This window comes from Psammomys obesus, unplaced genomic scaffold (genome assembly GCF_907164565.1).
Source record: "Psammomys obesus unplaced genomic scaffold, mPsaObe1.curated_primary_1811, whole genome shotgun sequence".
NCBI classification, from domain to species: Eukaryota; Metazoa; Chordata; class Mammalia; order Rodentia; family Muridae; genus Psammomys; species Psammomys obesus.
The window spans coordinates 7,865,823-7,889,637 of record NW_026591598.1 but is presented as its reverse complement, the minus strand read 5'-3'; the positions used below and the strand labels follow the sequence as shown (position 1 = coordinate 7,889,637).

At 43.8% G+C, this 23,815-nt stretch overlaps 1 protein-coding gene across 1 annotated transcript in view; it reads right to left on the bottom strand.

Annotated features, from left to right (window-relative positions):
• Positions 1–351: 351 nt before the first annotated feature.
• Rnf19b (ring finger protein 19B) overlaps positions 352–23,815 on the bottom strand; it is a 24,114-nt gene continuing 650 nt past the window's right edge. Inside the window, exons 2-10 of the mRNA XM_055611288.1 lie at positions 23,369–23,815; positions 11,723–11,928; positions 10,470–10,614; positions 8,563–8,725; positions 7,990–8,104; positions 5,596–5,736; positions 4,319–4,526; positions 1,922–2,053; positions 352–1,153 (exon numbers count right to left, since the gene is read on the bottom strand). The exon at positions 23,369–23,815 is cut by the window's right edge and continues 36 nt beyond it. Coding sequence (XP_055467263.1) covers positions 685–1,153; positions 1,922–2,053; positions 4,319–4,526; positions 5,596–5,736; positions 7,990–8,104; positions 8,563–8,725; positions 10,470–10,614; positions 11,723–11,928; positions 23,369–23,815 — 2,026 coding nt within the window. The 3' untranslated portion in view covers positions 352–684. The remainder of the gene's footprint in view (positions 1,154–1,921; positions 2,054–4,318; positions 4,527–5,595; positions 5,737–7,989; positions 8,105–8,562; positions 8,726–10,469; positions 10,615–11,722; positions 11,929–23,368) is intronic.

Below are 23,815 nucleotides of genomic sequence, written 5' to 3'. Positions count from 1 at the left end.
AGCCCCAGTTGGAAAGGAACACCCTGCTCCCTAACTTGTAACCCTGCAGGGTTCACCAAGCTCTCCCACAGACTCTGCAGAATTGCCTCTAGAGGGCAAACAGAGCTCATCTCAGCCTCCCCCCTCTCCAGCAGCCTCAGCCAGGCACTCTCCAGCCTGACTGCACAGCCTACGACAGCAAGCCTGGCCTTGCTTCCTGTCAGGGAAGAGTGGTGGTTGGTTTACAGTTGACTCCACTCTACAGTTGGAGTAAAACCCTCTTCCCTAGCAACTATCAAAGTCAGACAGACTACTCTTCCAATACACACTTGGCTCTGCAGGACTACCCCAGCCAAGGACAGTGAAATGAGGTGAATTACCACAGAATTCTTTATTAAAATGTGTCATCAATAATGTTAGCATACATACAATATACACACATACATATGTACATTCTTTGACACACCTCACAGATTGCCAACATCAGTTTAACCAATAAATTAAAACTAAAAACGAGGGGATAGGGGAAGGATACTAGAGGCAAAATTTCATTTTTTATCTGGTAAGAAATTGCAAATTTCTCAGAACTTCCCCCAGGGGAACCCTGACCAGAGAATCTTTGAAACAAAATACATAATCCCCACCCTCCCCCAAAAAAGATTCCAAAAGATGCAGTTACAAGTGTGCTTCTCAGAGCAGGGGCCTTCACTCCACTTCATGCTCTCCTGGCTTCAAGACAGTCTGGCCCTCGGCTGGAGCAGCAAGGTTCCTGTGGGCACTTGGGCTCGGTGCACCGTGGACTTTGGGGGTCGAGGGGCAGGCTGCAGCGTGGGAGCGGGGGGAGGCGCACTCATCTGAGGTGATGTCTGGCACATCATCAGACTGCGTGTCAGAGCTCTCCAGGTCACTGCGGATGCTTTCAGGCTGAGCCAGGCTGATGTCCCAAGCCTTGCTGACCAGGCAGTCTTTCTGTTCACAGCTTTGGTGTTTGCAAGGGGGCTCCTCTTCACTGACACCACTGCCATCGCCAGCACTGCCACCATTACCCTCTTCTTCATTCTCTGCCATTTGAGCATGGACATGGAGCGAGTCCTCTGTGCTGCTTCCACTCACCAACTGATAGTGACTTGGTTTGGCTTCAATGTCCACTTGGATTTCCATATTGTTGCACTCTCTGTGGGGATGAAATTCATCATACTCAGTCACACATAGGTTATATTACAGCTGCTTCTAAAATACTTCTGGGTTAAGTAGTTAGAAGAGATGGGTCAAAGTGGACCAGAGCCTCGTTTGTCCCTCTTACACTTACACACACACACACACACACACACACACACACACACACACACACACTTTCACTCTTCAAAATATCTCCTTGTAACATCTAAAAAGAGCTTCCAGAATTCAACTAAGAGCCTTATCCTATATTACACCAAATCAAATATGAACGTGAAAGCAACTTGGCAGCTTTTTATAACTGTGTCACAGTCAGAAGCCATTACCCAGGCAGTATGGAGGACCTCAACCACACCAGGCCAGACTCAATGCTCCAAATGAAAGAGGCTATGGAAACCAGATCTAGGCAAAGGACAACAGGAGTCCTAGACTCAGACACTAGCTAACATCAATCCAGCTCTTCAAATTCCGTTTGAGTAATTAAACTGTTACAGCAGCTAGAAAAAAGGCAGAAGAGGTGGAAAGAGAGACTGGGAGGGAAGAAAGGGGAGTGGGATGGAGGGTGGGACTCTCTACGGGTCATGTGCTAATGAGGATCAGGAGATGCTGAATACTCCAGTGCCACAGAAGTGCTCTAGTGGACTGAGCAGCACACCACATCTCCCACTAGAGGGCACAAAGGGCCCCAGGATGAGGAAGCGAGCAAGCCTCGAAGACCTACTATCCAATGAATAAGGCCTGTCCTGGGCTCTGACTGTTCACATACCTGTCCTGTGGGTTGTAGGAACTGATTATGGAACCGGCCATAGCACGAGTGCTTGCGTTGTCACTAATTGCACCAAGACTGGCTGTATCTTTGGGGAAAATTTCCTTTTGGACATCGGCTTGAACTTCTAACCTGTGTAAAGAGGGGACGTTCAAGTTAATATGAAACCTGGATGTTCTGATGGTCTGCTTCCTGGCACATATCTCTTCCCTTATTCTCTTGAGAACTGTGATGATCTTTTAGATCCTCTCCAATCGTCAAACAGCTCCAATACAGACCCACATAGCTCCTCTTACGTATCAAATGAAATCGTCCCCTCCTTTCTGTCCCCTACTGCTTAGCGTAGATCCTTAACTAAATAATTACCCTTGGACTCCTCTCCAGGAGCCTCTAGGTCCAAGTCAAGCAACCCTCTAGAGCAGTGCCAACACAGGCAAAAACCCAGCGATCCTAACATCCTCTCACTCTGGGTTCTCTCCTGCCAACAGGCACCTGTGACCTTCCCGATCTGTGAGCTGCTCAGCTTGCTTTTCTTATTAAGTCCAGCACCACAAACCCCAAGCTTCCATTTTTACATCTCCATGTCTCTGTGCGCACTATGTCCTCTCTCAAAAGTTTCCCTTCCTCTGCCTGAAAAACCTAAGCTAGATCTTTAACAACAAAGGACTACCATTTCTTCTCATTCTCTTCCAGCAACCAACAGCTCTAGCTGAGTGTTCAACCTTCTTCTAGTTATACACCTCTCTCCACTCTGTGAGTACTACGAAGGAAGAGCTCACATCTCATTCACACTTGGCCCTTACTACCCTGGACATAAAAGGAAGAACTCACATACTTTGTAATCAAGTTCCCCCGGGCTGTAAGAAGGAAGGCAGATAGGAGCCATCCTCCCCCCCTTGTTCAACACCTTCCTAATGGTGTTTCAGAGGTGGGAACCCCTAACTGCTTCCTTTCTGGATCAACACCATTTTGTTCTGCACTTTAGTATTTCCTCATGATGGGTTTCCCAGTCAAGTCCATCTGACTCATTCACTTCCCATAAAGGAAAGGCTTTCACAGGATGTAACAGCTGCTGGCTGCGCTGCAGTCTCAGCAAGTCACGCTCCAACTGTGTCTGTGGCTCATTCAAGGGGAGTCGGCTTTAAGAACACAGCAGTGAATACTCTAGCATGTGGGAGCAGCAGCCCCTAACAAGGGACACTAGTCAGAAGATGCAGCTAGGTCAGCAGCAGCCTCCATTCTGCTGCCTGTTTCTCTGCCTTAGACGCCCTTCAAAAACGTATCAAGACCTAGGAAAATGAGGGCGATGGGGGGTGGGGTGGGGTGGGGGGATGTGCACTCAGGCCTGTGTTCCAGCTTCGGCTCAGCCACAGTTCACTCAGTGGGCACAGGCTTTCTCAAAGCCCACCAGGCCACCTACTTGGTGGCTGCCAGAGGTTGGTTCATGCCAGTGGCTACCCTAGAATCATGTGGGGAGACATTTCTAAACATAGACCACCCGTAGGTCCTACCCCAGGAGATTCTAAGTTATTAATTCTGGAAATATGCTCCTAAAATCTATTTTTAAGAGGTTCCCATGTGAATGAAGGACACCGAGGTGAAGGATCTAGTCCTCTTGCCATCTGCCACTTGCATCTTTTTTGCAGCCAAATGGCCATCTGGTCTCACTCTAACCCTCCAGGACAAGAAGCTCAGGATCTGGGAAGGTAGTCCATCTTCTCTGGGGGCTTCCCACAGCTCCCCCTGTGTTCTCTACACCACACTGAAATCAATGGAGGCTGGTGCCAATCACTTTGGTTCTTTCTGCCAAAGTGAGTCACGGAGGACTAATCCTTTTCCCAGCTGGAGGCCATCTCCAGGTGCCTGAAGACATGTCCCTTACCTCCTGCCCTGCTGTGCTCCATGAGGCCTCTTCCCCCACTGAACCCACCTAACCGCTTCTCATCTAGTGCCAGATATGCGTCTCTGACTGCATATTATGGCATTACAGTAGTTCTATGAGCGAAATGCAAGTAAATCAGTTATTTTTACTGACAAAGCTTTACGCATTTTTAACACAAATTCATAGGATTGATTTTCCTACTCTACCCAGTGGGAGTAGGAAGACTTTGAAGAGTACAGAACCAGTACTGTGATACAGCTGAAACCAACAACAAGCCTAAGAGCGTGCCTTCTGCTCTTCCTGTTTCCTGGAGCAAGCAGCCTAATGAAGCAGCGACAAGATCTAAAGTCAACATTATTCTTTAAATGGAAGCCAGTATGATGCAAAGAATTGTGAACTTATAACATTACTGGTGATTAATCAAAAAGAATGTAGCCCTGGTAAAGAAAAACGGCTCAGTGTGTCCTTTCTTACAATAATTCCAACTGCTTGCTACAGACCACCTCTTTACTTACCTGCTATATTTTCCCTTGCCGCTAGAGAGAATACCACCACTCAGTGTGCCCCCTGAAAGGGCAGCAAAGCTGGCTGTTTCGCTGTAAGGGCCTTGCATAACACTGAGTCCATCTGTGGGGCTCCCACTGGTACTCAGCACACTAGTCAGGCCTTCAATGCTGCTTTCCCCGATGCTGGGGTTCTTGAGAGCTCGCCAGGCATCTGCCACTGTGGGGAGAACCAAACATCTCCATTTGAGACACACAGCATCAGAACAGTCTGGTAAGCATTTTTCTGCAGTGACTCTTCAGAGAATGTTCATGTCGAAAAGTACGACAACAGTCACTTAACAAGCAGCTACTATATGTAGACAACACACATCAGACTGCTAATATCTGTATTTAATCTCCCAATACCCAGTGATTAGCAGTCCTTATTTTAGATGAGGAAATAAGAATTTAAAATTAAATGACTGCTAAGGATTACTTAAATTTTAACTGCAAGTCCATCACTATTTCCATTACACTGTAGCTACTCTTATCAACTCAGTCCTACCTCACCATTCTTAATTTTTTAAAATTTTTATGAGACAGGGTTTCATTCCACAGCTCAGGCTGTCCTCAACTGTCAAGTCTTAAAGTGCTAGGATTAGAGATGTGAACCACCACACCCGACTTGTCTTTTCCTTTCTCATCTGGCCCAAACATATGAGCTCCTCTGCCTCAGCATCCCCAATGCCAACATTATAAGGGAATGTTTCCAGTCCCTTTTAAGATATGATTGGTTCATGTGCAGCTTGCACTGTGAGGCTTCAGAAAGCTCTGGGAATCTTTGTACTCCAAGCAGGAGTCAGAAGGCCTGCTCATCTCAGGTCTGCAGAAGCTCCTGCTACGAAAATCCAAGCTCAAAGGCGTCCAACTAAAATGGGAATAATAGCCCTGGCCCTCCCTCTTCAGAGAGCTGTTGGAAAAAGCAAGTAAGATAATAACTGTGTAAAGCCCCTTGAAAATGAGCAAGTGCAGTCCAGTTGCAGAGCTTTCTCATCACCACGCCACTAGTACACTGCAGTTACCTGAAGTCCTACTGGCTCATACCTGCCACACAGAGGCAAGTACCAGAGGAATTAACCTAATAATTCTGGAATCAAGAAATGAAAGGCTAAAAATACTTTACCCCCCAACAAAGCTCATTATCCAAAGAAATCCAACGACAACTTCTCTGTAAAAATGTGCTCAATTTTACTGACATTTATCTTTTATTCCATAGATTCAAATGGAAACAAAATTCCTTCCTTTACCTGTGATTGGACCATCATCTTCATCAAACTCAATTTTCACCCCCTTTCCATTGGCTGTGCTAACTCCACAGCCTCCTCCACGGCAGAGAGAAATGGGTACAACCCCATAAACATATGCCAGCATAATGGGGACACCAATACCTGGGGAAAGAGATAGAAGCATGTCAGCAGGTCAGTAGATTATGATTGCCCTGGTTCTCCCTCCCAGACTGGGCACAAGCAAACCACTAGGGTCAAAGACAAACAGAGTGGGCCATTTGAAGAGGCTGCCTGGTATAACACACAAGCAGACCCAAAGCTCTGGATGTCCTGGCTTCAATCTATTGGCTGTCTGTCCACTGAACCCTCCCAATGATAAAGAGACTATACATGCAGAATCCAGTATGTCGAATGTATGTTGGTTTTATACAGTGCCCTTCATTGCTGAAGTGCTAAACTTGAGAAGCAATAAAGAATCAAACACTGAAGGCTGGAGAGATGGCTCAGTGGTTCAGAGCAATGGTCGCTCTTCCAGAGGCACAGCTTTGATTCCTAGCACCCACATGGCAGCTCACAATTGTCTAACTCCAGTTCCAGGGAATCTGATGACATCCTCTGTCCTGCAGGGGCACCAGGCACAAAAGTATGCACAGACATACACAGATAAAACACACATAAGAACTGGATGAATGGCTGTGAAAGTTAAGGATCCCTCACACTAATTCTCCAATCGCATTCCTGTGTGTGGCAGAGTAGCTCAGTTGTTACATGCTAGCTATGAGGTAAGAGTTCCTGGATTCAGGACTGGAGAGATGGCTTAGCAGTACATTAAGAGCACTGGCTGCTCTTCCAGAGGACTTGGGTTCAATTCCCAGCATCCACATGGCAACTCACAACTATCTGTAATTCCGGTTCCAGAGGATCTGATACCCTCAAACAGACATACAGGCAATGTAGACAAAACAAATGCACATAAAAATAAAATAAAAACAAGAACACAAAGAAAAAGACTGCCTGGATTCATGTCCCAGGGACTTGACTTTAGCTCCAACTATGAAGGCTGCACCTTTATATTTCTAATTATGCTGTCTTTGTGGCACTGGTGAAGACTAAATTCATTCACATGTGAGATACTCAGAACCACTGCTGATAAATAATGAAACTCATGAAATGTTAGTTTCCAATCAACTTTTTTCCTTTCTTAATTTTGTTTTTGTGCAATAGGATCTCATGTTGCTCAGTTTGGTCTTGAACATGCTGAGGGTGGCTTTGAATTCCTGATCCTCTTCTTTCACTTCCTCAGTGATAGGATTACAGGGGTGCCCCACCATACAAGGCAAACGTTTTTCTAAAATAAACTCACACCCCCAAAATACTGTGAGGCATTAATAGAAAATTAATGGGTTTTATTTTGTTTGTGAGATGAAAAGTAAAAAATCAAGTGTTTAATTTTCATCAAAGCAGGGGTCCTCTATGAGACTGTTTCTCCAACTAAGGACCATGTATGGATATAACCTAGAACCCCTGCTCAGATGTAGCCCATGGTAGCTCAGTGTCCAAGTGGGTACCCTAGTAAGGGGAACAGGGACTATTTCTGACATGAACTCAATGGCGAGCTCTTGAGCCCACCCCAACCCCTGAGGGAGGAGCAGCCTTGCTAGGCCACAGGAGATCATTGCAGCCAGTCCTGAAGAGACCTGATAAGCTAGGGTCAGATGGAAGGGGAGGAGGACCTCCCCTATCAGTGGACTTGGAAAGGGACAGGAAGGAGATGAGGGAGGGAGGGAGTAAGGGAGGGGGGTATGGCTGGGATACAAAGTAAACAACCTGTGATTAATATAAAAAAATAAAAATTACAAAATTATTTTTTTCATCAATGCATCCTTTTTTGTGTGCTAGACTGATTTCTAGGCCCAGTCTAAGACACACCCTGATAATGTAGTATAGTCATTATAATAACAGTGTCATTAAGACTTACTTTCTGGGCCGGGGAGATGGCTCAGTTGGTAAAGTGTTTATCTTGCATGAAGACACAAGTTCAGTCCCATATAAAAATGCCTAGAGTGCTGGTGTATAGTTATCATCTGGTGGAGAGGCAGACACAGGTGGATTCTCGGGGCTTGCTGGCCAGCTGGCCTAGCCAATGGCAAGCTCCTAGCCTGCAAGAGACCCTGCCCTATCTTACAAACTAGGTGGCTGGCCCCTGAGAATGGCACCTGAGGCTGGCCTGGTCTCCACCGGCACTCGTACATTCACAAGTGCCCCTGCTCCCACCCCACATACAGGAACACACAAAAAGTTAACTGCCAAACTGAAGTCGGCAAGAGCGCAGGTGTCTCCACTATGAAGCACTTGGCCAGCTGGATGACCTGCTGCAGTAAGCTAATAGAGAAGCCGCAGGCCCCACTAGCTTACCAACGCTAACAGCAGCGATCACTGGGGATGCAATGACTGACAAGGTCACTCCTCCTGTGATGGCCAAATTCCTCTTGTGTTTGGAGGTTTTCCTTCCCTCATACCTGCTGTGAATCTAAGAATAAAAAGAAAATCCAGGTCAGCAGGTCAGGACATCAGTATTTTGCCAGGGAGAAAAAGGACAAATGTTCACTTGCAAGTTATATTAAAACATACCCTCAACCCAAAGAGGGCTCTTTGTCAAATTTTAACCTAACCCAGACCTGGAAAATATAAATGAATGCAGGAAACTCTAATCCAAGAAAAGACAAAGTGGCTCAGGGGAATGAAGCTCTGCGTTCCACCTTAAGTCCCTGAGACAAACCAGGCCCAGGATGTTAATAAGAACTTTCAGATCTCATGGGGGTTTATAAAAATCCATTTAAGAAATTAAAGTTATTTTTATCTACAAACCAACCAGCTGGTTTTCACGAAGTCCTGAAATATAAGCTCCTTTGTGTTTTTTTTTTTTTTTCTTTCAAACTATTGCCAACAAAACCAAAGCTGGAGCAGGCAGAGAAAGGCATGTCTTACCTTCCTCCCAACGTAAACAGGAATGCCGATGACCATGGCGGGAATTGCAATGCCAGCAATAAGCGAGATCCCCACTGGAGCACCGATCAATGTGCCCAACTGCCAAAGAATTTTTTTCTTCCGGCTCCATGGCTTCTTGCCCCAGAATGTGCAGCCAGAGGGACTACAAAGTAGACATACTGAAGTTAATGGCAGTATCACAAACAGCTACTGTCGCCAGAGGCCTTGAGAGGAACAACCACCATCTTTTCAGTAAGAGTGATTGATTAAGTGACACAGGCAACAGAAAGCAGATCTATTAGACAAGGGGAAGCAAAAACAAAGGGTTCTGGGCTTTGCAGGTTTTTGGTAAAGGCAGACTGCCAAAACTGAATTTCTTTCCTTCTCTGCTGTGTCTTCCCTAACACATTACCTACCCTTCCTTACCAAATCTGATCCAATTACCCTGCCTGGCACTACTTGAGATCCTGCATAGCTTTGCATTTGACATCTCACTGAATGTGCTGTGTCCGGAAGCTCATGACACGGACTCTGCAGTTTCATGGCACATGTCTCTCCATACGTAACAGACATAAACCACATTCTTGGGAAAAGATTTAGTGACTGATCACAACCTTTCTTTTAGTTTTTTACTCTGAGTGTGGTTACTTTGACCCTGGCTTTTCTGTGTCTGATCCTTCTACCTCATTCCCTTCATGCTCTCTTCTCCACTTGATAAGGCTAGCAATGTAAAAAGTAGAAATCCTGTCTCATTTAGTCCTGTGTCAATGACTCTTACACATAAGCTTTCAAATTTTCACCAGACTAGAAATGAGCTATCTCATCTCACAATGAAGTTTGTAAATGTTAACTCCTTTTGGGTAAATAATGTAATATTCACTCAATTCTTTAGAAACTTACACAGGAGGGAACCGTAAAAAGATTAACGAGATTAGAAATGACCATGAGGTTCCAAGAAGTAGCAACACTTACAGCAAAAGAGATAAAGGAATGGCAGTGAAGAAAGCAGCGGAAATGGGAAGGCTGGTGGATAAAAATTGCTTTTCAAGGATAAGTAAGAACTCTGCACACCAAGCCTAGTGGCTTATGTCTATGACCCTGGCACTGTGGAAGCTGAAGCAGTAGGATGTCAAGTTCAAGACAAAACCAGCCAACCTGTTTCAAAAACCAAACAAAGGCCAAGCATAGGGGTGCACACCTTTAAACAGGAGGCAGGAGCAGGCAGATCTCTGTGAATATAAGGCCTAGTCTACATAAGGTAGTTCTGGGCCAGCGCTATACAGTGAGATCCTGTCTCAAGAACGGGGGGGAGGAGGGTAGAGGTGTCAAGACATCTCAGTGGGTAAAGGCTCTTGCTTCCAAGCCTGATGACTTAAGGTTGACCCCTGGAATTCACATGATGGATAAAAAAAACTGAATCCCACAAGTTGCCTCCCTCTGACCTCTACATGTATGGTGTGGTGCACACACAAAGAAATAACTTTAAAAAATACAAAAATAAGTAATCCCAAACAACCCCATCAAGAACAGAATAAGCTAAGATAAGGGGGAGACTTGAAGGCTGAAACGGTCAGAAAGTAACTGTGGACAATAAGGTAATGTGAACACATCTGAAGACAAAAGACACAGGGAACAGCAAGCTCAGATTATCTGGAATAGCGTGACTGGAAAGGCGGACTAAAACCAGACTGTGGAAAGCCTTAAAAAACCATGCAGCAGGTAAGAAAGCAAAGTAATAAAGACAGTCACTGAAGCTGCTCAAGAAAACATCAGAGATGTGCTTTAATGGAAATTTTTACAGTTTCTTCATTGTGTAAATGAGATCAACTATGGCTCTTTGGTATCCTGTTTCCTAAATGAGAAAGTGAATAGGATGACAAAAGCAATGGATATGTGTCCCACCTTACCTGAGGTAATGCAAGTCAGAGATCTCTTTCATGCAAAGCCAGCAGAATTCACAGCCACACACTGCACAGGTCATGTGATTACAGCTTCCATCATTCATCTTGATAATGTAAGCACTGCATCGTGGGCATGGCTTGATGTCATCTGCTAGATAGGGAAGAAAAGATGGGAAGAAAAACACCCCCAGTTAAATCTAGTCTGACTTTATTATTCCTAAGAGTGTATGTAAGAAATGAGGACAAGGCAGTCAGGAGATTTTGCCTGACGATTCCAAATTGTGCAACACATACCGGAAGGCTGGCTATATCCAGAACTCTTGCTGTATTTGTTTTGGGGACAGGGTCTCATGTATCTCAGGTTGGCTTGAGGATGATCTTGAATTTACGATCCTTCCGCCTTTACTGTCTGAGTTGGGATCACCGGCATTTGCCACCATGACTGATTTATATGGTGCTGGAGATCCATCCCAGGGCTTAGTTCATGCCAAGCTAAGTCGGCATTCTAACACCTGACCTTCCCGTGACACTTTCAAACTTAAAAATCAAAAACCAACTGAGTATCTGTATAGCATGCACCAAGTAATTTACACAGGAATTTACAAACTATCCTATCAAAATGACAATTTCAGAGATTATGTTGTGCTAGGAAAAAGCAAATGGCATAATTTGTCTCCTTTTAACTTGCTCAAATGACATCTGCAAGACAAGGTACATCTAGAAGATGCTGACATTTTAAAGCTTGCTCTTGACAATCAAAGTCGGAAAGTGACTGTGACAGTTCCCCTTTCAGGATAATCACTAACCTACACTAGTATTTATTTCCTTTTCTTAAATCTGTGCCCTACTACTTCAAAAAGCTGTGAAGCACTTCAAACTAGATGGCAAGTAGGATACATTTAATGCTAATCAAATGAATCTCTGCCCTTGTGGAAAAAACAAACAAAAAAACAACAAAGTACTCTCCCAGCTGAGACAATTGTCAAGACAGTAACTTGAGTGTTCCATTTTGCTGTATTCCAATGTTACATACCTAGGATTACCTAGAAGCAACATGAAGCAAAAGAGCAGATGTACCATTAAAAGTTCAACCAAGGTAGGAAATGTATCTGTAGTCTCAGCTATTCAGAAGAATTAAATGTTTTCTGCTCTCTGATCACAAGGCTTCATGGGCATATAGTAAGATAATCTCTTTCAGTTTGGGAGATTCACATTATAGATCCCAAATAAGGAGTCAATGAGATAATGCCAACTTATACCTGGTCCAGATTCTTGCCCATAACTGAGCCCTGAAGTGTGCTTGGTCCGAACTCGTAAACTCTGAGCCCTCTGCTGACGGGCCATATCGCAGGTCTGGTTTGGATGCCATATCTGCTTGCAGTGGTAGCAGAACTCAGTCTGGCAGCCTTCCCGCTCACAGGTTAGCTTTGGGCAGCTGGCACAGCCATAGGCAATAACAGCATAACTGGGTGGAAGCAAGAAGAGAGAACGGTAAGTTAAGGCTGAGCTGACAAAGTATTACTCATGAGCTAACACTTTTTGGTACCACTATATATGTTACAAAGATCACACACACGCACACTCTAACTGTACCTAGCCTTCTTGTGAAAAAATAGTTTATTTCCTGAAAACAGGAGGGCACATACTCAGCCTGAATTCTTAGCACTTATTCAATCAATTTAAGCTGCTTCAGGAGCAGTTTGCCACAGCCAGTTTCATAAGTAGGGTATACAAACAATTTCCTTTCAATGGTTTGCTATATATATTTAGAGATTCAATTTTGTTTACATAAAAAACAGAACAGTTGTAAAAATAAAGAGCTACAGGAAAAACTAAAGCATGTTTTAAAGCACGCTTTCATTTTAAGATCCAAAGTGGAGCTGGCCTGACCACAGTTTGAAACCATAGTTCTCCACAGACTTACAGTCTATTGAAAGCTCATTTTTGGTTTTCTTTCTTTTTTAAAATTTTTATTTTTATTTTATATGTCTGAGGGCTTGGCTGTATGTTATATATCTGTACCAAGTATGTGTCTAGTGCCGGAGGAGGCCAGAATGGGCACTGAATCATCTGAAACTGAAGTTAACAGATGGTTGTGAACCACCAATGAGGGTGCTGGAAACTGAACCTCATCCTCTGCAAGACAAGTGCTCTTAGTTACTAAGCCATCTTTCCAGGCCCTAGATTCCTTTTTAATTACATGTACACTGTGTGTCTCTGTGTGCCTATGTGCACATGAGTGCAGTGCCCAGAGAACAGGACAGGGCACTGGGCTCTCTGCAGTGGAACTCTAGACAGTAGTGAACTATCCAACATGGTGTAGGAACTGAACCTGGGTTCTGTGCAAGAGTAGTACAAGCTCTTAACTGCTGGGCTTTCACTTGAGCCCTTGTTTTTTCGCTTTCTTTTTTTCTCTTTTTCTAATTTAATTTTGTACCATTTGACACCTTTCTTAATTTAAAGATTTATTTTTAAGTGGATGACTGTTTTGTCTCCATGTATGTACGTGTACCATGTTCATGTCTGGTGCCCATGGTGGCCAGAAGAGAGCATCAGATCCCTGGCACGGGAGTTATGTATGGACAGCTACAGACCACTATGTGGGAACTGGAAATTGAATCTGGGTCCTCTTGAAGAGGAGGCCATGCTCCTAACCAATTGCCAGCTTCTTAATGTTTTCTTTCTTAACAGCTTCCAAAACCTTAATCCTACTGACCTCCTATCAATACAGCAAAGTCATGTCTTTCTTTCTTTCTGCTGACATTTGGTTAAAGAATCACTGTTTTAGAATGCCAGCGCTAGCATCAACCATTCTTATAATTCCTATGTATTTGCTAAGAACTAGTTCCCCACAAAAATCCAATATATTTTAGCTACTATATTTTTAATTAAGTCTTAATAATGTCAAGGAAATGCTCAGACTGTCCTTTAAGTGGACATTTGCTTAAAATTAAAGGGCTGGGATGTAGCTCAGTAGTAGAGCTTTTGTCTGATATATGCAAGGCCTTGAGTTCAATCCCAGGCACTGTAAAATTAATTAAATCTGAAAAGCACTTTAGAGAAACAAACATGTTTTTTTAAAAAAAGATTTGTTTTATTTCTAATTATGTATATATATATATGTGGCCATGTACTCACAAAAGCAGGTGGAGGACAGAGGTATCAGATCCCTTGGGTTGGAGTTACAGGTAGGTGTGATTCACCTGATGTGGGTGCTAGGAATTGAACTCAGGAAGAGTAGTCTGAGCTCTTAGCTACTGTATTATCTCACTGGCCCTCAAACACAATTTTCAAACACATCAATGATTGCAGGCTTACTGCCATCTGTGTTCTGCTGCCCTCTAGTTTACACTTTTCTCCAATATCCAAAGACCTCAAACAAGCTACATAAATGCTAGTAAGCTTTTCTATAGTTTTCTTGTTTATTAATATACACAACATGTTCATTTATAGTCATTTAAATACTCAAAAAGACCGATTTGAAAATTATGCTGCAGGTATAAAATGACAATATATCTATCTTCTGTCACATAATAGGCTTCCTTAATATTCTCAGAAAAAACAAAGTGAGACTAGGTCAATGTATAAATACAATGATTCATATCCTGTAGAAGTTCTGAGCAAATTTACCCCAGCTAGCAGGAAAAACAGCTACTAAACAATGCATCTTAAGAAAAAAAGTGACTTGCTTCCTATTTTCTGTTAAATGGAAAGGTATAGATGGCTTCTGGAAAATAATAAGCTAAGTTCTGAGAATAGAGATTAAGTAGAGTCCCAATGGGGAGGCCTTAAACACTTCATAACTTATTCCTACCTCACATGGCTCATGTGCTTATTATACTATTTCTCTCTCTCTCCTCTCACTCCTCTCTCTCTCTCTCTCTCTCTCTCTCTCTCTCTCTCTCTCTCTGTGTGTGTGTATGTGTAAGGGTACTGGGGATTGAACCCAGCACTTTGTAAGCTCATTTTCCACCAATGAGCCACATCCTCCAGCTTTTCTTTTCTTTTCCTCTTTCTCTTTCAATTCCTTCACTGTCAAACTAGGCCTGGGCTGCCTCATTCTCTGCCTGTTGCATGTCTGTATGACCAAGAGTATAAAAGTATGCACAGTTTCAGACTTCATATTACCCTGTTTTTTTTTTATTTTGGCAGATCTGGCACCCTTACACTGGGCAGTGAGCAGATAGTCCTCAAATTTTCAAGGCATAACAACTGAAGCACTGCAGACAGAGGGCACAGACTGGCACAGCAAACAATAGGAAACCAATTTTAGAGAAAAATTTAGTTCCAAGGAAGTAAAATAACCCTAATTCTGATGACTCTCTGGCAGTCTGTCACTATGACACAGAGTTAGTCAAGGCGAGAGACTTTAGAATCCCTGTTTGGGGCACCGACTCTGCTGATTCATACTGCATGACATGGATGAACTTAAACATCTCCAAACCTTAGCTTCTACCCCTCTAACAGAGGTAGAGGCGCTTACGGCCTTCAGGTATAGCTCAGCATTCTAAAACTGCATTCCTAACCTTGCACTGAAAGCTAGGCATATACTGCACTGGCCTTCTGGCCTTTGCCTGCTGTCTTCTGTTTGCCAGTGGTATCTTTTCCTTTCTTCTTTCTGGTAAATAGCCATTTAAGAACCAGCTCAAGCTGGGTGTGGTGGCACATGCCTTTAGTCCTAGCACTTGGGAGGCAGAGGCAAGCAGATCTCATGAATTCCAGGCCAGACTTGTGGTCTACAAAGTTAGTTCTAGGACAGCCAGGCTGTTACACAGCCATATTTTGAAAACAATAATAAAACCAAAAAGAACTAGGTCAAATGTCCATGTATCTTGGACCAGCTCAAATCTTCTATATAAAAATCTACTTAACCTCTCCAGGCAGATGTTGTCCTATTTGTGCAGTGCAGTTTTAACAAACCATTACAGCCTGTGTATATGCCTACCCCTCCCACCACAGTGGGCTCCTGCGCAGCATACCTGTGATGGGTACATACAAAAGAGGGCACAGGGACCCTCTTTTGCTTTGGTTGTCGGGCTTTCCCCAGAGCATTCTAGCTCTTCTCCTGGCCATCACTAGCCAGTTTCATCTTAGCCACCTGTGCTTGGCTCTTTATATCATGCACTATAATTTAATCATATAATTTTATAAAAATTCATCTTAAGGATAAAGCCTCTAGCTTTCCCTACCTGGAATAAAAACCTCATCCACGCACTTAATCTACTCTGGCCATGTTGTTTCTTTTCTTGTATGTCCTATCCTAGAGAAAGCTTGTCTCCTACTCTGCTGTTTAGTTTAACCAAGCATTCACACTTAGGCTTAAAGTAGGGTGTCGGAAGTTACATGCTGCCTCACAGAATGCCCTCCAAGTTCACACAACTCTTATACTGAATCTTTAGAAACATCACTGTGTGGCAGGCTATTTTAATTTCAGCCCTGGACAAAATATCCCATTAGTATAAAATTATGTCTCAACAGACTCCAGTAGTTAAAGAAATGTGTTCCCACATTATGCCTGTACTTCCAGTCCTCAAGTCTTCTAAATTAACAAGATTTTCCATTTACAATGGACTCTTGAGAGTCTGTTTGTTTGCGACAGGGTTTCTCTATGTAACAGAGCCCTGAGTATTCTGGACTTGCTTGTAAAAGAGGCTGGCCTTGAACCCACAGCAATCCGCCTGCCTTTCCTTCCCCAAGTGCTGGGATTACTGGCATGCGCCACCTGCCACTTGGCCTGACTCTAAGATTCTTTAAGGGAGGTAGGCATGTGTTTAGGGAGATGGTTAAGAGCACTGGTTGTTCTTATAGAGGACTGTTGTCCCAGCACTCACACGGTGGCTCACAACCAAACGTAAGTCTGGTTCTAGGGGATATGATGCCTTCTTCTGACCTCAGGCATGCACTTGGTGAACATATATACACATGGGTAAAACACCCATACACAGTAAATGAACAAATGAATGAACAAATGAATGGATAAGTGGGGGTAGAAAAGCCACACCCTCATTTCCTTTTTCTTGCCCTATTTCATACTCATTCCTAACTGTAAAGGTCTCTATATCTGGAACCCCCCAATTCACTGCTCATTTCAGAAGGTAATCTATCCTGGGGTTATTCTTTTGTTTAAATTCTTTCAACAACAACAAAAAAAAAAAAAAAGAAGAAGAAGAAGAAGAAGGAAGGAAGGAAGGAAGGAAGGAAGGAAGGAAGGAAGGAAGAAAACTGAGCATGAACAGCAGGTGCCTGTAAGCCTGAGAACACTAAGCTAGAAAGATCATGAATTTAATAAGAACAGTGTAAGATACATACATAAGGTCATATCTAGAAAGGAAGGGAGAAGGGGAGGAGAGTGTGGGTCAGTGGTAGAGCACTTGTTTATATCACATGAGGCCTGGGTTCAATGTCCAGAACCAAAAGAAAAACAAAGCAAGCCAAAACAACAGTTATAACAAGCAACTCAGACCCCTCAGCTCACAATTTATTTTAGCAATTTAGTTTGGTTGTGTCTATTAATTTGGATCCAGTCTACTTTTCAGACTTAGAATCCCAATAATGCAGTTATAAGTTAACGGAGACAGACTCCTCAGGATGCTTTCGTGTTTTTACACCTCCACATATTGCTATAGCACTCAGGTTTTAAAAGCTTTATCTTTTGTCTGCCAGTTATGTATTTCGCTCATTCTCAAAGGTTGTGATCAAATACCACCTCCTTTTCAAGGTCTTTCTTGACAGATTTATGCAAAACTTAGTATTTTTACACTTAAGACACTTAAGAGTTTCCTTGGTTTTATTCCGTTACAGCTAAAATTCATCTGTCAATCATCATCTTCTCTATAAGCTCAAATGTTCTGTAAAGAGGGCCATGTCTGAGTCTTTTTTTGTAATACTCAAAACCAATATCTAGTTTTCCTACCCTGTTCCTCTCTGCTCTTTACCCTTTTCAACACAACTCACCTATTCACCCCAATCTTTGGAGACCTAACTAGAAGGCTTCTGAAATGGAGTTGAGCAAATACACAGAATATGGATAGTATACTCCACTGAAGCTGGTGAGCAAAAGATTCACTGTTTGGGACCCTAACAGGCAAGCCAGAATGGCAACGATGAAAGGACTTTAGAAAATAGCAAATGACTGCGCAGTGGCAGCCTATGCCTGTATTTCAGCACTCCAAAGGCAGAGGCAGGTGGATCTCTATGAGTTCGAAGCTAACCTGGTCTACAGAGTTCCAGAACAGTTGAAGCTCCACAGAGAGACCCTGTCTCAAAAACAAACAAACCAAAGGGCAAGAAAAAAAAAAAGGCAAATAGTTAAGCCTTAAAGTTACTATGGCTGGTTGGGGACATATATGATGTCTGGTACTCTGATTTTGGAAAGTTATATCATGTACTACACAGCATATCAGCACTGGCAAATTTTACAGTAAATATTAACACACTTGATGATGTAATCCCAGCATTTCAGAATCAGGAATCCAAGGTCAGCCTGAGCTCTATAGTGAGCTGGAGGCCAGTCTTAAAAGTCTAAGAAGTTCACTCGGGAGGCAGAGGCAGGTGGATCTCTGTAAGCTAGTCTACAAATCGGCCAGCCTGGTCTTCAAGAACAGCCAGGGCTACACAGAGAAACCCCGTCTCAAAAAAACCAACCAACCAACCAACCAACCAACCAACCAAAGTCTAAGAGGGTAAAAAAACAAAACAGAAAACATCAATAAAACAAAACAAAACCATTCATTTTCATTCATGTCAACTAATATTTCTCCATCATATTTGCTCATAAAACATTTTTAAGCAAATGTCTACAGCACACCTTGAAAAACATTAATACAGACCAAAAAAAAAAAAAAAAAAAGTAGAAAATAAGACCAAGATGGTGGAAATGAGCAGGTTATAGTGTCACATGTATGTAATAATCCCAGCACTTGGGAGGCTGAAGCAAGCGGGTCTTGTGTCTGAGGTCACAATGGGCTACATGACAAAGGAGACCCTATTTCAAGCAAAGAAAGAACACGACTGGAAAGCTATAAAGAAGCTTGGAAGCTATGAAGAAGCTTGAAATAAGGACAGATTAAATAGGTGATGTTTTATTTTTCACACGGTCTTGCCACCACAGCTTTACCTAGCTGGGAACTTACTATGGTAATATGCTAACGGAACCAGACTCCAATCTCAGGCACTGTCTTGTATGTTTATACCTTCATATACTGCTCATTGCACTCAGGTTTAAGCCTTAAATTTGCAGTAATCCTCCTGTCTCTGCCTTTTTTTGCAATGCCAGAATTACAGGCATGTGTCACCACATCAGGCAAATAAGTGATTTTTATACCCAGAGTATATTCTCTAGGTCAGGTAATCAGTGAACATTTTAAAGCACTTCAGAATGCGTATTTTGGCAAATATGGGAAAGAAGTAGTACTGAGCTGGAAGTTGAGTGTACACGGAGGCTGAGACAATGCAGGCGAAAGCTGTACAACAGGAAGTAATGGGCCAGATTAAGAGAAAAGGTTCAGGGCTACGGGGATGTAGCTCAACTGTAGAAATGCTTATCTAGCATGTACTGAGACCATGAGTTCAGTACCCAGTATCCAAGAACAAACAAACAAACCTGGGGAGAGATTGAGGACGGATTCGGAAAGGAAAGGTCCTAGTTGGGCACGATAGTGTATACGTGAGAGCTTAGGAGGCAGAGGCAAAAAGGCTGCTGCAAGTTTGAGGTCAGCAAGGGATATACTGTGAGACCTTGACTCAAACAAATGAAAGAAAAATCCTTTACTGACTGTGAAATCTCTCTCATCCAGACAGCTTGTTCCTTTCTCACAAATGTACTATATATAAATTAATGCACTATATATAAATGAACAGAAGCTTCCTGTTTACAAGATGGGCTAGTCCAGTACTGTGGGAAGGCCAACAGCTGATACTATCTTCTGGGCTCAGTGGAAAGTAGGACTCTGTAGGGAAAGGAGGCAGCAATAAGAGCCTATAGCCTGGACCTGTAACAGAATTTAGGTCAAGATAGCCTTAGCATTTCTTTTATTTTGAGGACCTGCCCCTGTACGACAGAAAATTCTGCTGCCTACTCTACTCAACCCTCGGTCTCTCAGACACTCTGAAAATTAAAGACAGACAACAGAACACCTGAGAGAAAAACAGTAGTTATGCCATTTGTGGGCAGAGTCACTTAGGCAGAAACTCAAAGGGTAATAGGTCAACTGTGTCACTTATTAGCTAGGAAGCATGAACCTCACGCTTAAACTTCTTTGAACTGATTCTCCTTTACAAAGTACACTTCCACCATCTATGTGTATGTGGCTAAAGTAAACTTACTGTTTCACTGAGATAAAACTTTGAAGACTCACTGTGAAGAACTACAAAATGCAAGCTATTTGCATTTTAAACTAGTTTTATTTCACTTGAAAGTATATGTATACACACACACACACACACACACACACACACACACACACTTTCTCTGTAGCCTTGGCTGTCCTGGACACCCTTTGTAAACTGGGCTGGCCTCAAACTCACAGAGATCTGCCTGGCTCTGCCTCTGCAAGTACTGGGATTACAGGTGTGCACCAACCTGCTTGGCTTTCGAGAAAGTATATTTTTAAGATTACACTTGTTACTACCGTATTTGGTATATCAAATAATAATGTGTAAAATTTCCCACTGAAAGCCAGGTATGGTGACACACACCTTTAATCCCAGCCAGTCGGATCTCTGTGAGTTTGAGGTCAGCCTGGTCTTCAGAGAGAATTCCAGGATAGCCAAGACTACCAGAGAAACCCTGTCTTGAAAACCTTAAAAACAAAAACAAAAATAAGAATAGATCTCTTAATTTATGGTGTTCTCATGAACTTAGTCATAGTAAAATGATCCTAAGTCTGTAAGGTTATATGACTTGTATGACCCCCTTAGCCTGAAGAGTATACACACACATACACAGGAAGACTTAATCAATTTGGCTGTCAAGAGTGGTGTGGACAATAAACATGGTCAGGTGTGGGAAGGAATAAATGACGTTTAGGACCTCTTTTCTAATGCTTACACGAGATTTTTACTATACCCACAAAAACAGAATAGTTTAATTTGAAAGAAAGAGAGAAAGAAAACAGAAGAAAAATTTATACATGGTAATGTATGCATGTAATCCAGCATTGAGGAGGCTGAGACAGGAGGATCAAGAGTTTGAGAGTCTTGGCTAAGTAGAAGACGTTCTGAAAAACCAAATTAGGGTTAGGAATATAGCTCAGCATTTGGAAAGCTGCTTGGCATGCATAAAGCACTAGACTAGATTCAATCCCTATCACTGTATAAACCAGGTATAGTGGCACAGAGTGCAGTCCCAGCCCTCAGCAGGCAGAGGCAGGTGGGTTAGAGTTCAAGGGTCATCAACAAAGCAAAATAAAAGGTTGAGGCTAGGCATGGAGGGCCTCACCTTTAACCCCAGCACAGGAGGCAGATCTCTGTCTGCCAGCCTGGTCTACAGAGGGCGTTCCAGGACAGTAGCGGCTACACAGAGAGACCCTGTCTCAAAAAAAAAAAAACAAGTCAGAAGTGGTAGCACATTCTTGGAATTCAGCCCTGGGAGGCAGAGACAGGAGGCACCCTGGCACTTATTGGCCAGCCAAAACAAAACTGACCTCTGATCTTCACAGGCTCTCTCTCTCTCTCTCTCTCTCTCTCTCTCTCTCACACACACACACACACACACACAGAAACTATTATCAAGAGGGTACTCAGACTATTATTTGGAAAATAACTGAATTATAAAGGGACTCTGTATATCTAACCACCTTTAACTGAGTCTTTCAAAATCAGTTTATAAACATTAATTAATTAAGCCTCTTAAGTCTAAAGAAAGGATTAGGCCTCTTTCAGATAAGAAAAATAAAGCAGATAAGACTATTAACTACAGGACAGAAAAGCATCCCTGGTTCTCTCAGTAGTGTTCCTGAGCCACATTTCCTAGAGCATGCCTAAAATGGGGATTGTGATGACAAGCAGTACTTGAGTTGAAGAAATATTACTGGCTTTGGAAGTAAGACTATTTCAACACTGGTTTGTTCCATTGCCTACCAGTTTGTTGTGGTGATGACCCTGAATAAATTATTTAAATTCTCTACCAGTTTTCTCATTTGCAAAACTATCAAATCAATCGCACATTGTTGTATAGATCAAAATATGCATGCCTGTCACCCAGGTACCTAGGATCTGGCTTGCTTGCTTTCCCAAACTTTATTTTCTTTAAACACATAGATACACAGACAAAAAGTATACATATGACTATTATATTCTGATTAAAACGAAATCTGACAGAAAAAAAACAACAAAAACCCAAAACCACACACACACACACACACAAACTCATGAGCCTACCCCAAATCTTGCTAAATTAAGAAAACAATCTAATAGCTCTAAAACCACTAATGGTTTGTTTATATTTGTCACCAAGGTTTTAAATTACTTTTTGTTCACTAATGCTGATTTAAGTAAAGTCATAAACTGACTTTAAAAAAAACAAATTGGGATGCTTTCCCAAAAAGATGATCAGGGAAGTCACATTTCATTTTTAAAATTCAAATAAACTCTCATCTCTAAAAAAGGAGTTAGTACACTATTATGCAATTAATCAAGCAGAGCTTTTCCTAAACTAATAATCCTTTGGTTTAGAAAATAGACCAACAGTATCTGCAAAACTTTAATATTTTAAAATCAACCTCCCAAAAGCCAGTATAGGCCACCAGACTCAAGCAGACTTTCTCAAGTGCTTGCTACAAGGCCCTTTCTGGTAAACAGAAAGTGAAAGTGATCTGGGTACCTTTGACCACATTTCCAAGTAATTTAGAAACCTCCTCTCAATGAGGCTAAATACACCCACTTCTCAACAAGTCTGGCACTTTCTGACACCCCAGACAGCTTCCTTTTGCAGGAAGACAAATGGCAGCATCATGGAAATCTCAACTCAGCCCCGATGCACAGGCTACAATTAAAAGCTTTTTAAATCCTTTGAAGCAAGGCTTCACATAGCTTTTTACTAGCATTATATTTACACTAGGCGCTTCAAGGAGTCCTTCTGCCCCCAAAACATGACACACAAGAATATAATTAATCTGTCGAAGGTCACAGAACAGGTAATGGCAGTCTGACTCCACTTCACACAGAAGAGCCCCTTCTTGGCGGCATCTGGCCAGTCACAGACTGGAAGACCGCAAGATTAAAAGGGAGGCAAACGCAACTCCTCCCACCAAATCAACTTCTGGGTAGACGCCGTCTCAAGTGCCCCCACTGCTTCCCCTGGAGAAAAAGTCTATCCACCACTCACCCTGCCCTCGGCTGCACGTTTACCAACCACAAGGTGCCTGCCAATAGCTTAGCACAGCACGCAGTGCCCAGGGTGCTCCGAGAGCTCTGTTAGTCAGCTGCCTTCTCTCATCACCTACAACCCAACTTTCAGCAGCCGTTGTGAAGAACACGCCTTCTCCTGCAATGCTGCTAAGTGCGCCCCTGGCCAAACGGACACACCCCTCGGAAGCGCTGCCCCTTCAGCAGGGCATTCTCATTCTCTCTCCTTTAACAAGTATCCCTCCTCTATCCTTACGAGACCACACATACACACACACACACACAGAGAGAAAGAGAGAGAGAGAGCGAGAGCCAAAAAAACAAAAACCCTTCTTCACCCGGATGGTCTGCTGACTCAATGGACAGTTCCCTTCTCTTAGCGCTCAGCCGCCGCCACCTCAAGCTCCTAAGTAGGTACAGGGCGCAGAGGGCCACCAGACCGGTTGCAGGGCCGGTCCCAGGGTCGGTGAACCGTGGACCACCCCTCCTCTCCTCCCCCGGGGGAGGGCGACACCCGCGGCACCCGGGACGGCCCCTCGCGGCCACGCCCCCGCGCTCACCCGCAGTCGGGGGCCGGACACCAGCGGCAGTCCGGGTCCGAGGCCAGGTACCGGCGCAGCATGAACTCCTCGTACTTGTGCATGAGCGGCGGGTCGGCCAGCAGCAGGCGGATGTCGTGCGGGTTGAGACGCTCGCTGCACTCGGGGCAGCTGATGGGCACGCGGCTCTCGCTGATCTCCAGGCGCAGGTAGTGGCGGAGGCAGTCCCGGCACGAGCGGTGCGGGCAGCTGAGGAGGCGCGGGGCCCGCTCGGGCGGCAGGCGCACCAGGCACAGCGGGCACTCCACCTCCTCCGCGCCGCCGCCGCCGCCCTCCGCCGCCTCGTCGTCCTCCGGCCCGGCAGCCGCGGCCTCCGCCTCAGCCTCGGCAGCGGGCTCGGCGGGCAGCGCCTCCATCGGCGGGGCCTGGACCGCAGCCGGGGCCGGGCCGGGCGGCGGCGGCGCGGCC